At 49.8% G+C, this 15274-nt stretch overlaps 5 protein-coding genes across 5 annotated transcripts; 3 read left to right on the forward strand and 2 right to left on the reverse strand.

Moving 5' to 3' along the window:
* Positions 1-723: 723 nt before the first annotated feature.
* On the reverse strand, positions 724-1803 carry N7509_014093 (uncharacterized protein; the record flags this gene model as incomplete). Its single annotated transcript, XM_056638730.1, has 1 exon — positions 724-1803. The coding sequence occupies one exon, from the start codon at positions 1801-1803 to the stop codon at positions 724-726; it is 1080 nt and encodes a 359-aa protein (XP_056480719.1).
* Positions 1804-4826: 3023 nt separating this feature from the next.
* On the reverse strand, positions 4827-7839 carry N7509_014094 (exocyst subunit SEC10; the record flags this gene model as incomplete). The annotated part of the gene is made up of 2 exons (XM_056638731.1): positions 4827-5369; positions 5527-7839. 2 exons carry the CDS (start codon positions 7837-7839, stop codon positions 4827-4829), a joined length of 2856 nt encoding a protein of 951 aa, XP_056480720.1.
* A 1285-nt stretch (positions 7840-9124) lies between these two features.
* On the forward strand, positions 9125-9931 carry N7509_014095 (Zn(II)2Cys6 transcription factor domain-containing protein; the record flags this gene model as incomplete). The annotated part of the gene is made up of 2 exons (XM_056638732.1): positions 9125-9206; positions 9339-9931. The coding sequence occupies 2 exons, from the start codon at positions 9125-9127 to the stop codon at positions 9929-9931; spliced, it is 675 nt and encodes a 224-aa protein (XP_056480721.1).
* Positions 9932-12435: 2504 nt separating this feature from the next.
* N7509_014096 (uncharacterized protein) lies at positions 12436-13506 on the forward strand (the record flags this gene model as incomplete). The annotated part of the gene is made up of 1 exon (XM_056638733.1): positions 12436-13506. The coding sequence occupies one exon, from the start codon at positions 12436-12438 to the stop codon at positions 13504-13506; it is 1071 nt and encodes a 356-aa protein (XP_056480722.1).
* Positions 13507-14098: 592 nt separating this feature from the next.
* Positions 14099-15255, forward strand: N7509_014097 (ditrans,polycis-polyprenyl diphosphate synthase; the record flags this gene model as incomplete). The annotated part of the gene is made up of 3 exons (XM_056638734.1): positions 14099-14600; positions 14719-14841; positions 14903-15255. The coding sequence occupies 3 exons, from the start codon at positions 14099-14101 to the stop codon at positions 15253-15255; spliced, it is 978 nt and encodes a 325-aa protein (XP_056480723.1).
* Positions 15256-15274: the final 19 nt, after the last annotated feature.

Below are 15274 nucleotides of genomic sequence, written 5' to 3' on the forward strand. Positions count from 1 at the left end.
TGGAGATGGAGATAAGAGGTGGTATTGGAGGATGGAGGAGGTCGAGTGGTACCAGCAATCACAATCGATAGTGGAGGATAGATAAGAAGAGAGTAGAGGGAATGGAATAACCCGGGAAGATGAGATGGGGTGGGATAAGGAAGAGTTGGAGGTGAAGTTGGAGCTGGAAAGGCCGAGGCCACGCAGCTCCGTATCACGTGAGTGGTGGACCGGAAGTGGAAGTTGAACCATGGAACAATTAAAGATCAGCGAAGTATGGAAGTAGATAAATGTAAACAATTAAGTATTATATACTAGTATATATATATATATCTGCTTGAAAACAGCAGATATTAACAGTTGGTGCTGGTTAGTGCTGAAGTATACCGGGTGATCGACATGCAGATGCAACTCAGGGCAGGGACAACTAGTAGACATAAATACAGATACAGATACTAGTATAGATAGTGCCTAGAGATACCAGTACAATTACCAATACCATGTTTATAGTATATTAATGCCAGCACTGGCTTCAATGGATTATCAAAGATAGTAACAGAACCAAGCGGCTTAGCAGCAGATATATACAACGCTGCACTATATACAAAGCCAGTCCGCGTCTCAAAGCAAAAAGGGGAATAAGAATAAAGAAAGACGAAGCGAAGCACGACGCGACGCTTCAAAGAAAGAATAAAAGAAGTGAAAAGGAGTGAAAGTTGCCACTGCCACTGCTGCTGCCGCTGCTCACACCCTCCGCCGTAACTTCCTCCACATCTTCCTCACAACACCCTGCTCCTCATCCAAATCATCCCAAATCTGCTGCGTACGATCAGCCGGCGGAAGCGCCGCCAGACGCAAAGGATCATCAGGCGTAGCAGACGGGGTCGGAGACTCCTCACGCAGGTCCGGGCGGGTGAGAGTCATTTTCAGAGTCATCTCGCGATTACCCGGGAGGCGGTGCGGGGTCTTGCTGGTTGATTTGGGGAGAATGGATTGACGGCGTTGGAGGAGGGATGGGGTATTCGTATGTGTATCGACGGAAGGGCGGGGAGTATCTCGCATTGAGAGGCGGGGGAAACTTTGCATCTGAGGCTGGGGTGGTGCTACGGCGGCGGGTGCGGAAGCTGATGTAGATCCCGCCGCGGATGTAGATGTAGGTGCGTACCCTCCGTGTCCGGATCCCGGAGCAGAAGTGGAGGTTGGCAGGGAGGGTTCTTCGATTGAGTCGCCTGGGCTACCGACGACGTTTCCGTCGTCATCTTCGAAGAAGGTTCCCGCGCAGGTGCGGGAGGGCCTGGGGGATGTTGGTTCTGGGGAGATATTCTCCTTGTTTTGTTGGTTGTGGATTTGGTCTAGAGAGGGGAATCCGAATTCGATGGCCTCGTCGAATTTCTGCGGGGAAGCGAGATAGACACGGAGTTTGAGTCGGGCATCGGGATCATGGTAGTATTGGGCTGATGGGTCGATGCTGGAAGTAGACGATTTGGCAGCGTGGCTGCTTTGCAGACGGCGCGATGGAGGCCGGGATGTTGAGCGGCGATTGGAGCGCGGGGTGATTGGGGAGAGAGGGGAGAGAGGCGGGAGTGGTGATAATGGTTGAATGGTATGGCTGGATGGGAAAGCTCGGGTTGGCATGGACGGTGAAGCTCGGTGTTTCATTGTGTTTGTGGAAAAGGAGAGCGAGCGTCGAAAGGAAGGAAGCCGAGGGATTTTGGCCTTGCCTGTCGCGGCATTGGCAACGTGTGAGTGGTACTCGTCCAGCGAGAGATCGAGATCGCCATCTTCATCCAGCCAGCGAAAGCTGTCATAGATGGATTGGTCCATGGTGGAACTTGAATCCCACTCGGAGTCGTCCGAGTCGGAATCGTAGAAGACAGTAAAAGGTTGAGCCACGGGCAGCGTAGATTCTGAGGGGAGGGTATCGCTGGAGGAGCGCCGGTGGGAGTGGGAGTGAGAGTGGGAGGAACGATTGCCTCGATAAAAAGCCTCGTCCGCGGCGTCACAAATGAGGCTTTGTCGATATGTGCGACACAAGCGACGGCGTTCCTCAGGGGAGAAAAGCTTTTGTTGGAGTTTAGCGGGGAGAGAATGAAAGCATTGCGAGTCCACTTGAGTGGCCAGGGCAGCCAATTGCAGGGAGTCGGGCTTGCGTAGTTTTTTAGGGGAGCGAGAATGGGAGCGATGATGGGAGTAATGGGGGTGATTGGAATGATGATGACGATGATGGAATCTCGAGCCCGAGGACCTCTTCAAGGAGATTGAAGGGGAAGGACGAGGGCGAGTGCGAGGGTGAATCGAGGACAAAGTCGAGGGGCTCCGCCGTGGACGGATGGGCCGAGCCCGGGGGGAACTGGCGGCATTGACAGGATGGTTTGGCGTGGAGCAGGGATCGCTCTGATCTAACCGAAAGCGCAAACGCTCGACATTCGAGAAGAACTGGTCGAGTCAGCGACGAACACTTGTGGAGAGAAAGTGGGGGCGATAAGTGACGATCCAATGTTGAGCCAGCGGAGAACCAGCGGAGCGCACTATCGAGTGCCCCTGAGCCAGCTGAGCCAGCTCAATAATGGTTCACACTAGTGATCCACTGGGGGTGGTGGTGTGGCACACCGGACCCAGACAGGTAAAGCCGAGCACTCATGAAGAGTGGCATGGGATGGAATGGAATGGAATGGGATGGGATGAGTGGGGGATGGTGATGTGAGGAGGTGAAGTGAAGTGAAGTGAGGTTGAGGAAGGAAGTCACCTGGTCAGAAAATCAGGAGACGAGGGAAGCCCTACTTTGCGACGAACAGCCGGAGGAAGAGACTCAAAGTCTTGCGAATTCATTGCAGAGGACTGCGTAAATGAAATGAATTGCTGAATTATTCAGTCCTAGATCAATTGCCAGTGTCAGTGATCATAGATTCACAGCCAGGCTGTGTGTGAGCAATCAGTCGGTGTATGTATACTAAGTATACTCGTACACTGCCGCCTGCAAGAAGCGAGGAGCTGCTCTAAATAAGAACTTGAATTCCACCTTGAACCCGAATCCAAGCGCTTCCTGTCAGGCTTGACCCAAGGTCAAAGAAAGGCAAAAGTCACGCACAGACGTTGAGTACCTGTCAGAGTATGTAGTGGAGTGGAGCCAGCGCGACGATGGATGTGATGAGATGTGATCAGTCGTGAACAGCTCATCGACTCGACAGCAAACGGTCGGCGTAGCATGGCAAACAGGTGTTCTTGGTCTGCAGAGATTACTAGTATCCTTGAGTGTTCTGTTTCTGTTAGCTAGGTATTTCCTCGAGTATTCTGTTTCACTACACTGCAACTGGTATGCTATTGTATACTGCGACCCTTGATGTTATACGTTACACAACCTTGGAATTAACTTAGGCCGACACCCAACTTGAACCCACCCGGGAATGATGACAGCCTTGCGCGGTGCAAGTCTGGATCCGCAAGGGGTGGAGTCTGTTTGAGTGCCAGTGCCATGCCCTCATCGTACATACTTCAGATGGATCGAACGGTGGGATCTCAGATCGATCGCATGGATGTGATATATCATGATCCGAGTCTGCCAGTGGTACGAACATGTTTGTGACTTGGTGCAGAGTACTTAGAAGTATAGTACTGTATACTTATCCCTAGCTACTTCTCCCAGTACAAAATCACTTCAGTGTACCTAACCCTGTCAGGTCTACCTACAAGGGATCTCCCACCCCATCCATCCATCAGTCTGGAGGTCTGCTGTACTGTGCTGTCCGTACCTGGCTACTAGCAACCCGGCGCTAACTGAAACAGTATAGCGACCGGCAAACGGCAAACAAACAAAGAAAAGAAAAGAAAAAACGTGGGAATACGAGAAGCCGCGGAGAATAACCCAACAATTGCGAGTGATAACAACAGCAAACTAAGAATCCACTAGAGTAGACTATTTCAACTAGATCAACAGTTCGTATTGTCCGTAGGTTCAAGAGAATTCGTGTCATATCAATAAAAAGCAAGGTAGTACAAAAGTACATGTACGTATATGCATTCCTATCTCCTTGGTACTTGTACTTCGTATCCACTGTACCTAGTGTAAAGCATACCCCTCGATATGATGTGATCTATCAACCCCACACATAACTCTGTCTCACAGCAGTTCAGTTCAGTTCAAGTCAAGTTCCCTACAGTAGTACATGTATGTACGTCAATCTAATTAATTATCGAACAGGTCCAAAGAATCACCCCATAGAACAAACTAGAACCTGCACACAATCCAGCCCAAACCAAACCAATCCAGCCCGAAACAAAAAGAAAAGAAAAGAAACGAAAATCTTCCATTCCACGCGAGCCGTGAGCCGGAGCCGAGATGCGAGTAATTTCAATTTCAATTTCGTTCGAATAGAGATCAATAGTTATACCCCTACCCTACCCTACCCCTACCCTCCCTAGTCTAGTGCGAGGTCAGGCGAGGCCAGCCGTTGCGCCACACCACGCTATCCCATGCCATCCTCACCCCCACATCAAACAAAGAAATGACAAGACAAAAAAAGAAATGAGTCGCGCTAGTTTGGCACTAGGATTTAGTGAACTTTCCTCGCTACGAGGACCATCCCCTCAGATCAAGCCAGGTCAAGTTAAGCCAGGTCCAGGTCGAGGTCCGGGTCATCTCAGCTCCACATCTGACGTGTCTGGTGCCTGACCTGCCAGTGACTCGGACCTTGTCCTGAACACACATGCATACAGTACACACTAAGTTACGCCTCGTACATCCCCAGTATGGTCCTCGTAGACTCCAATTCATATCTGTATTGTATCTATCTATCCATCCATCCATCTAACTAACCACCCCTCCCCTCCCCTCCCCTCCCCTCCCCCAACTACAGCGCATTAAGAACCTGCTGCATAGCGAGGGTATTCGAATCCTCACGCCTAGAAACATAAGCCCTAACCTCCATAACACTAAGTTTAACCTCCTGTCTCTGTCCAGACCCAGACCCAGACGCTGAGCCCGACCCTGAAGCCGAACCCGAGCCCGACCCCGACGCAGACACGCCAGAACCAGCCTGCGAACTCCCCGCAGCCGTCGCACCACCCCCACGAATCCGTTCACGAAGCGCCTCAACGCCAATAACAAACAAACTGCCCACTTCAAGCAACACGTCCAGCGCGCCGCCGGGTCCTTTAATTTCAGGATCGATGTCCCACGATCGGAGGAGGTCGGTGTATTGAGTCATATCTTTTGTGACCATTAGACCGCCTGGACCGGAGACGGGGAACTTTTTGAAATGGTCTAGTAAGAGGCCTCGGGTGCGCATGGCGATTTCTGTGAGGACTTGGCGGATGTTGGCGCCGCTTTTGGGGAGGGTTGTTTTGGCGATTGTGTGGAGGCGGGAGAGGAATGCGCAGATTGAGGCGCAGGTCTGGATTGGATAAATGTTAGCGGGGTGCAATGGGGGGAGCAAACAGCGTAGTCAAGCCAAGCTGAGTCAAGTCAAACGTAGAGATGGGGAGATAGGGCAATTTGTGACGACTTGGCTGATCTGACTGCCGCTAGACTGATCACTTCACTTCACGTACCGGCGTTTGTAGCATCTCCAACCATGACGCATTATCAGTATCTCGCGGGCGGAAATCATTCTTCTTCTGGCCCGAGAGTAAACGAGCCACCCAAGCCAGGGTCCCGTCAATCATCTTCTGCTGAATAGTATTGATTTTCTCCTCAATACGAGAAGTCGTCTGACTCGTACGCTTCTCCATATCCCGCCTTGTAGTGATACTACCAGCAGCCAATGGAAGCAGTACTGCATTCGCACACATCACCATCAACGTAGTGATACTAATAGTCGTTCTGACAGACGGAAGATACGCAAAGTCAGGCTCATTCTTGCCAGACTCTTGCGACGTGGCTGCTTCAAGGGCTGCATCGAGGCAAACATCGATGTATCCATCGCCCATCATGATTAAAAGCACGTTCAGCATAGCCGAGACATCTTTGTGGGTATCTGTGTTGACGCTCAGTTCTAGTCCACGGCCCACAGCCTCAGCCAGCCACTTCAGCATTCGTTTGACGTCGCTGAGATTCGGCTGTCCGTCTTCCTCGGTCAGTTTGATCTCCGTTAATCGGACTGTCTCAGGGACCTCGCCTATCTTTGCGACGTGTAGGAGCATTCGTCGCTGGATCGGGGAGACCTCGGGGGAATCGAGTCGGGAGATGAATGCATCGCGTGCGGTGGAGAGAAGCTCGGTGCCGGGTCGAGAGAGGGAAGCCATGAATGTTGTGGCGGCCTTCTTGCGACGAGCTTGGTAGGTGGTAAATTTGAATAAGACCGCGTTGAACAATTCCTCCAACGTGCGTCGTTCACGTTCGATATAAGATGATCCAACGAAGTAGGGAACGAACAGTTCTTCCAGCTGTTGATCCAAGAGAAGCGCACTTTGAGACGAAATAGCCTCAGGGTGCTCAGTCAACCCGTGTGCTTTAAGATCATCAATCAAAGCACTGATATACCCCCGAGAACTCTGCAAACATCGTAGAAACGCCAACGAGGACACCCCGCTAGCCTTCTCCAGCACCATCTCCAATCGCTGCTGAATCGACTGCTGAAACACCCGCTGAAGAAACTTGCCCAACACCTGCTCGTAGTAAGGAAATGCACGACGGATAATCGCTGACTCCTCCTGAACGACGACTTTAACCTCATCAAGAAGAGATTGTAAACTCGGCTCAACGCCCGGCAATTCAGCATCCGGATCAGCGACGCGCTCCCAGGAATCCTCATCACCACCAACCTCCTCCAACTCGTTCCGGCTGCGATCAATAAAGAACTGATGCTGATTCACAAACAGAGCAATAACACTAGCTCCACCATTAAAATCCTGCAAAACAGTAGCACAATCCTTCATCCCATCGAAATTGGCCTTTCGATAGAAATCATCAAATTGCTTCAAAAGGTCCTTTTCCAGAGTTTCCGAGAATTTCTCAATCACTTCACGCGTATTGCGACGCGGCGGACTCCCACTCCCACTCCCACTCCCACTCCCCTCACGACTAACATCTTCAGAAGAAGCATTTGAGCTGGTCGCATTGCCATTGACATTACTGTTTTCGCGTCCATGTCCATTGGCAGTCCCACTTCCAATAATCTTCCCACTTGAATTCTCCCTCCAACTCGACGGATCCAACCGCTGGCTAATGCGCAACAATTGCCTCGCAATATGCGCACTGCGAACCTTGGCCTCAGCAGTCCCCGATCGTCGAAGATTCTCCAGCAATGAAATTTCACCCCGATTACTCACGCCTTCCCAGCACTCCAGTAAGAAATGAGCATCCAATGCCCGGCGGCGCTGGCGATCGAGTTCTTCTAGCTTTTTGCCTGTTTCCACGGCCATATTTCCTGTTCCTCCGCCGGCGGTGCTTCCAGGACCATTCCCATTGGCATTCACGGCCCCGCTGTCCAACCCGCTAGTGCCATTCAGAGATGTATCGAGTTGTTGGAAGGACTCGATTGTTTGGCGGAGTTTGCGGCCTAGCGTGGTTAGGTTCTGCGAGTGTTGGGCTTCTGCGCGGCGGACGGCGGCGGAGAGTTCATTTTCGCGGATCTCGAGATCGCCGGAGAGATCGCCTAGTCTGCGCTGGGCGTGTTCGAAGGTGCGGATGAGGGGTTTTGGATCGAAGGGTTGGTTGGGGGTGGAGGTTGAGGTGGAGGTTGATGTGGTGGTGGTGGGGGCTGCGATGGTTGAGCGGCGGTTGGATATGGCTGTGTCGGAGAGGGCCTCGATGAATTCTTTTACGATGAAGTCGCGACTTGAGAAGTCTTCGAGGGTGAAGCTGGGTCCCATGGGGAAGACGGAGCGGGGGGTGGATATTGTGGATGCATTGTCGGGTGTCATGATGCCCGGGCCAGGGCTCCAGGGTTCCCTGGGAGGTAGAGAGGTAGATGTGTGCGCAATTGTGGGAGTAGAGTGGTGGTAGTAGGTTATTAGTGTAGGTGGTGGCGGTGCGCAGTGGTGGTGGTGATGGTGAGAGGTGTGGTGGAGGTGGAGGAGAAGTGAAGGTGGGAGAGTTGGAGAGCGGAACGAATCCGGGGAAGCTGCGGCGGCAGTACTCGGCGTAGTAGTATACCTACTAGTTAGTTAGTAGTAGCCTACTATAACTACAGTATAGCACATAGCATATGGTATATAGTATATAGTATATAGTATATAGTATATATACTATAAGGCACTGTTATATTTAATAATCACCTATTTACTACAATTCTGTCCGATGATTACATTCAATATAGCCTAAAGGAACTTTAAGAATTCTACTTTGAGCTACTCAGCATTAGTAAGCAAACTGGTATATCTTTGGTACTTACTAGTAGTATAGTAGTATGTTGCATCATAATTCTATATAGCAGAGTAGCTGAGATGCCCTAAATTATGAATTCAAAGGTTACCTAGGTGTAAAGTACTCTGAGAGTATACTAGTAATACTAGTACTAGTAGTATACTACTAAGTTACCCTACTTATGGGCATGCCTATATCACGTATAAGCTTCACGAGTTAAGTGACATTCAACTATAAACCATTCCCATCTTGCGCCAGAACATATTTACCGGTTTTCTTCCAGTAACAGATGAGCAAATGTAGGAGATCTTGCTGGATTATCGACTGCGGGAAGCAGAAATTGATTGTCATTTCCCATGTCCGCTAACAGATCCGACGACTCAATCAGCACTTGCTCCGCTTCCACATCCTTATTGATCCAAAGCATGCGTCGGATCACCCATCGACCCTCCCTCGAGGTGGAGGAAGCCATCTTAGTCCATTTGTGATATCCCACCAGGGTAAGGAGCTGAAGCGGAATTGCCGCAATAGGCATTCGAGGGCGATGGCTTAAGACTATTGGTTGCGATCAGAAAAAAGCAAAGAAACATTGGGAACACATCCATCGCTCAAATTGATCAGCCTTCTCAGCTTGTCGGCCCCGCGACCGCTGGGGGGACATGATCAGAGTCGACTCCCCCAACGCCGGCAAGTTCAAGACATCGACCGCCCCTCTCAACGCCAGATCATACTATCCCAACATATCTGTTCAGCGTCTAGCGTCCAGCGTCCAATACGCCCAGACAGGCAACTATCTGAATCATCGAAGCAGAGTCACCTTCTCCGTGGACAACGTGTGACGCCATGGAGCTAGCGCCACGCAGACTAACGGGCGGCCGCCGAACAATAAAGTGCGAAACGTGTCGGGACCGCAAGGTAAAATGTGGTATGTAGACCGATTCCTTCATCTACTACATAACTTTATTCCATGGTTCATGCAAGACCCCCCCTCGCCTCCCCCATCGTCGACAGCCCCGCAGGTTCGTATCACATCACATCGTGAGTAACAGCTCTCCAGATCGGCAGGAGCCATTCTGCGCAACGTGTAAGAAGCTAGGCTACACTTGTCAAGGGTACATTTCATCCCTCGTGATTGTTCCCTTTCAGCCAGTGTGGAAGAGCGCTCTTCCCAAGGGCAAAGAGTTGGGCGAAAGCAGTACTCGGGCCTCTGCTACTCGACGGGCAATGCCAGTTTCGATATCTACCTTAGCTCCCGACCCGATTTTAGTCTCCTGTGAGTATTTCCTCCTTCGGCTTGTCGGCAACAGAACCCATTTCCAAGGGTCAGGAATTCCTAGCCTTCTGTGTGCATTTCTGGATAGAGCATTACCAGTTGGCTCCATGCAGCACAAATGTATGAAGGCGCTTACTGTGAGCTATTACTCCACGACAGCTCTGGGTCCTCGTGGAAGCTTCTCTGGGGAAACCATGAAGACATATTCCTATGCTCTGAGGGCCGTTCAGAAAGCCATCGACCAAGGTCTCACAACTGGATCGGACATTTTGATGAGCATAATGTGCCTTTGTCTCTACGAAAATATTGTCGTTACAGAACCAAGGTCCTGGATCGAGCATTACAAGGGTATCTCTCGTCTGGTAAAAGGCCTTTGATAGAGTACAGTTGCTGCTGCTGTTAGTTTGGCTAATCTTCATCGTAGATTGAGATAAATGGGCCGGAGCATTATCGAAATGGAAGGAACAGAGATATCTTGCTGGCCTTCCGCTATACAATAGTAAGTATATTAATCAACTCGACAGTGCCTATATCCATGGATATTCCTTGAACAAGAGTAGTAACACGACTAGATTGTGAGCGCTGGAACGCTTCATCAGCCGTGCTTCCTGGCCGAGGGACGTTGGAGGAAAGCTATAGAACTGACCGAAGATGAATCACGCAATATATTTGACACTTTGCTCAATATCGCAGTTGACATCCCCGGTCTCTTACATGGCCTGGATTGTCTAAAAGATGGCAAACTTCCGAACAGATGGAACCGGTCAGTCTTGGAAATGAATCTAAAACAAACTTTGACGGCACTTCGACAGTGGCAAGACACCACTTTGTTCTGGAATAGTGCAAGTAACTTGAACAACTTTCCCCTAAGATCTGTCGCCCAAGATGCCTCCGCAATCGCCTTCCACCACATGGCCCTTCTTCTCATAGAAGAACTGTGTTACCTGCTTGAGGTCCCATGGCTACCACCATCGCCTCCGTCGTCAAGAGTGTCGGTCGGGATGGACAGATTATCAACCGCACTCACACGAGCGCAGCGCAGACACTCTCTGGCAAGCGAAATTATATGCCTGGCACAGCAATCTATAGGCAGTGACACGGGCGTCTACGGAGTCCTATGTTTCATCATGCCCCTACATGTAGCTCGTGACCATCTCCTCCCTGCGAGTCCGGAGATTGGTGCCATTGAAAATCTCATGAGTACCGTTATGGCTGGGCAACATGGGTTTCGTATGGCGAGGCGGCACGAGGGGATGTATACGTCCTTCCCGGGATCAAGCTCTACTATCTAGGGTTTCATTGATCTAGTTAATTCCTTTGAACCGTGATAGAGGCACGAGGGCGGTTAGTGGATGGCTGGTTCTGGTGATCATACCTACCTATGTACATCCAGCAATAATGGGGGTGACTTTCAGGCCGCAAGAGAGAATGCGGATTAGGCTTTTACTATTCGAGATCTTGCTGCTCCCCAGAAGAAATAACTAGCAAGCTGGTGCTGTGGAGCACGGAGCACGCCTTTTGATTGAGATTTTCCGAACCGTCTTGATATAAGCGTTGGTTGATAATCCCCGGGCTCCTTGCAGCATAGAAGTAGCATTCTTTTGCGGGACCGTCTACTTAGCATTCGTTAGGCGGTTTCCAATTTTTGTCGGATTGACTGGATCCTTGTCATTTTGGATGGCATCCACAATCAAGATGTATTTCTATCTGATCCGGGGCAATAATATAGCAATGTGTTGCTTAGTTCAAATATTCACAGCATGCTGCGCCATTCAAAGAAAACAGAGGTGATGCCAATGGGGATCAGGATACCGAGGATGACCAGGACAAATATCTATTTGGACCACCGCTGGATATTCCCTCGAGTGTTGAAGCTATTGAAAATATGCATAAAGCTCTTTGATCTGCTCAGCACCCAGAGGGTATTACTGAGAGAGATCTACGTGATATAGAGAGAATCGCTCATCTTTTTTTTTCTCGATGCGAGATCAATGGGAGGAAGTAGAGGGCACTTTCAGGGTCGCTGCGGGTGACCCTCAGGGTAGGGTCCAGGTTCCAGGACTTGGACCCAAGTGAGGGTCATGCCGAGGTCTATCCTTGATGTGAATACGATGTATTCTGCTGATATCTGAAAGTCATTGTGTAACCCATGTCTCACTGGCATGCAGTACGGCTCTTGAGAATGACGAAATCCTACTCGGATAAACTATGCATTATAGGATCAAAATATAACACTTCGTGCAGCTGCAAGCTCCGGAAAAGGAAGTTGAGGGCGATAGCGAATCACGGGCGGCCTTGCGAATGAACCAAGAAGCATCGAATTCAGCTGTAAAGCTGTAACCCCCTGACCACCCTTGCCCGCATCTTTACATCTTTACCTTATTGGCAGTGAACAGTATTACTCTATCTTAGAGGTAACACAACTTTCGGCCGCCTTTGCTTATGAGAGCTTGGGCTTGGTGTGTTGGAGCTGAGATTGGTGGCCTCATTAGGACCAGTCCGTTGGGCGCGTCAATGCCGGTATTGAACGTAAGATAAATGGACATTGCCCGTATGAAATGTCAGATGCTATGGTGTGGTTGGCTAAAAGTTGGTGATTTTGAGTAGCAATGCAGCTCTGGAGGCACCAGGCAACCTATTTACAAAGGAAACTCTATTGGAAGCCTCTGGGTGAGGACTTGGGGTCCAAAAGTTGCAAAAAGCAATGAATCATCCCCTGGTAAGTTCGCACCTAGAGTAGAGTGAGACTTGCGGGAATTTTCACGGCCAAAGATATAAATAAGGTGAGAACCCCTCCAGAGAAAAGGCAAATAATAGAACCAAAGAAGACTTGAAGTTCATCCTCACTCATATTTTTCATTCGATTTTACGACACGACAAAATGCCTCGAAACAGAAGAATAAATCCAGACATCATTCCAAAAGAGATCTATGACCATGATTTCGATCCAGACCGTCATTTTCGACTACTCGAAGTCTGGCCAGAGCCCCATTCTGGACAGTTGCTCGGGAGACTTATTCCTGTGACTCGACCGAATATTGAGAATCACGACCAGAATCGTGCCCAGTATTGGGCTTTGTCTCACAGCTGGCGTGACGCTTCCGATATAAAGGACCCTGTCCAAATTAATGGTTGGCGGGTTGAATTGAACCGTAACATAATCGCGGCCATCCTTCAACTTGGGCAAGACGGCCATGATGTTTTCTGGATTGACACAATATGCATCAATCAGGAGAACGAAGATGAAAAGTCGGCCCAGGTCATTCATATGGCCGACATTTATACCTACGCTTGGCGTGTTTGTGCATGGGTAGGCCTTGATAATGGGGACTGGACCGAAAGGGCTATAGCATGCCTTGGGGAGTTGGGCACCCAGCCACTTGATACACTTTCCGAGGAATTTCGCAATGAATGTTTGGAAATTACGGATAAGTTCATTGCTAGATCATGGTTTGAACGACTGTGGGTGATTCAAGAAGTCACACTTGGTGCAGACCAAGCCATTATCCAGTGCGGTCGATTCGGTCTCCCTTATGCCACGGCTTTGGCAGCATTTCGGCAGATCTACAGTCTTTGGGTGACAAATGGACAGCCACCTGTTGATAACTCGGCCTATCATATTGCCTGGCGTACGCAGCATTTCGTTGCAGCCGAGGAAATTTTGGCTAGAACGCAACAGGGTCAGAAAGTAATGCCATTTAACCTGGCTATGAAGCTTGCACGTATGGATCATTTGGGTGTCTCGGATGACCGTGATCGGATTTGGGGTCTTCTAGGCCTGTTACCTGAAAGATACCGCTATGAATTCTGGCCAGATTACGAGAGAGTTGAGTTCTGGGAATTGGAGGCTAAGGCCATGCAGCTTTGTCGTTCTCCGCTGAACGCTCTAAAGGAGGGGGAAATTACACAAGAAGAACTTGACCACGCGGCTCGCTTGAACAAGGAATTATGAAACAGATATGCGAGATGGAAAGGTTTGAATTTATCTGACAGTTTTAGTTTTAATACCAAGTCCATCAGAAATTAGCATGAGGTGGAATTCTCGGGTATATACTTCCTTCTGTGTAGTATTCATGTTAACTGGTTAGTATTCTTAATTCCGAGTCTCTGATACTATATAATTAATAATAGCTATAATAGTTAGAATTTCCAAAGCCCGGGCTCTGGAGGCTGATCAACTTGCTGGGGCAGTTTTACTGTAGTCTACTACTAGTTAGTTAGTAGCACAGCCATACTCAGTGTACTGCCACTTGGCCTCAAGGCAGGCAGCATCATTAGATCATTAGTCTATATATGTATTTTAGTCTACAATATTTTTATTTATGAATATAATTAGCTACTAAATATTTCAGAGTATCCTCTAAATATTCTACTTGTTCTATTCTCTCAGTATAGTTAGGTGTTACCACCACTACTACTAAGTACACCAGCATACTAGTTACTATAACTACTACTAGCATCACCACTTCCGCTTTCCACCGCCTCTCCTCATCTCCCCATCTCCCCATCTCCCCTCACCACCTCCCCCCGGGCACACCACCACAATGCCCTCAACCTCGCGCAACACCATCCGCGCCCAAATAAGAAACAAAGGCGAATCCCTCACCCCAGCCGACCGCGAAGCCCTCTTAAAACCCTACCTCCCGGACCCAGCAGACCTCGCAACCTCCCGCTCAGCCCGCTCATCCCGCCGAAGCAAAAGCAAACAGCCACGCAAAACCCCGATCCGCACCTTCATCAAGTCACAAGTCCACCGTCTCGCCTATGCCCTTACACATATCATCTTCGGCATCGTCGTCCGCTTAATCCAAGCCTACCACGCCGTCGTTGACCGAATTCTTGCGATCGTTTATCACCACCACCGCACGCCGGAATTGATTCGGAAGGATGTGCGCTCTCTTAAACGATTGCCGCAGCATTTGAGTGTTATTCTCACCTTGAGAACGGAAGATGACGCCCTCGCTGTACTTATGGATGAAGTCGCTGAGCTTACGGCTTGGTGTACGTGCGCGGGAATTGCGCAGTTGAGCGTTTATGAGAAGAGTGGTAAGTTAAGTGCTGCATCGCCAGAGATGAGATGAGATGAGACGAGACTTCGTTAAGAAGGAGCAAGAGCTGGAACAATACAATGACTGACGCTGACCTCTCCTCCCCACTACTACAGGCGTCCTAAAATCCTGCATCCCAGCCCTCCACCAAATAATCTCCACAAAACTCGCCTCTTACCACGGCGTATCGCAACAACCCTCCCTCCAACTCTACGCACCACACCACGCCGTGCACGGGAGTCCCAATCCCAGCACTGCGGCCACAGACTCAATCGCTCCTCCTCCTCCTCTCCTCAACAGACGGCCGCGAAACAATCGTCGACCTAACAAAAACCCTCGCAGAAATGTCTCAGAACGGAAAACTCTCGCCAGAGGATATTACCCCTGAACTCGTTGATGCGGAGATTACGGAAATCACGGCGCATCCGTTGCGAAATGGTGGCAGCAGTAGCTCTCGCCCCACCAACGAAACTGGTGCAGCTGGCGACGATCTACTCAAACCCGAACCAGATCTGTTACTTGTTTTCGGCCCCTTCCTTAAATTAGATGGGTATCCGCCTTGGCAGTTACGGTTGACGGAGATGTATTGTACCGGTGATCGGAGTCATGGGGCAACGGGGATGGGGACTCGGTTGAGTATCAGGGGTTTATGAGGGGTTTGTGGCATTATGC

Source organism: Penicillium cosmopolitanum (assembly GCF_028827165.1).
Source record: "Penicillium cosmopolitanum strain IBT 29677 chromosome Unknown utg000013l:1.0-859999.0:1.0-860633.0, whole genome shotgun sequence".
NCBI classification, from domain to species: Eukaryota; Fungi; Ascomycota; class Eurotiomycetes; order Eurotiales; family Aspergillaceae; genus Penicillium; species Penicillium cosmopolitanum.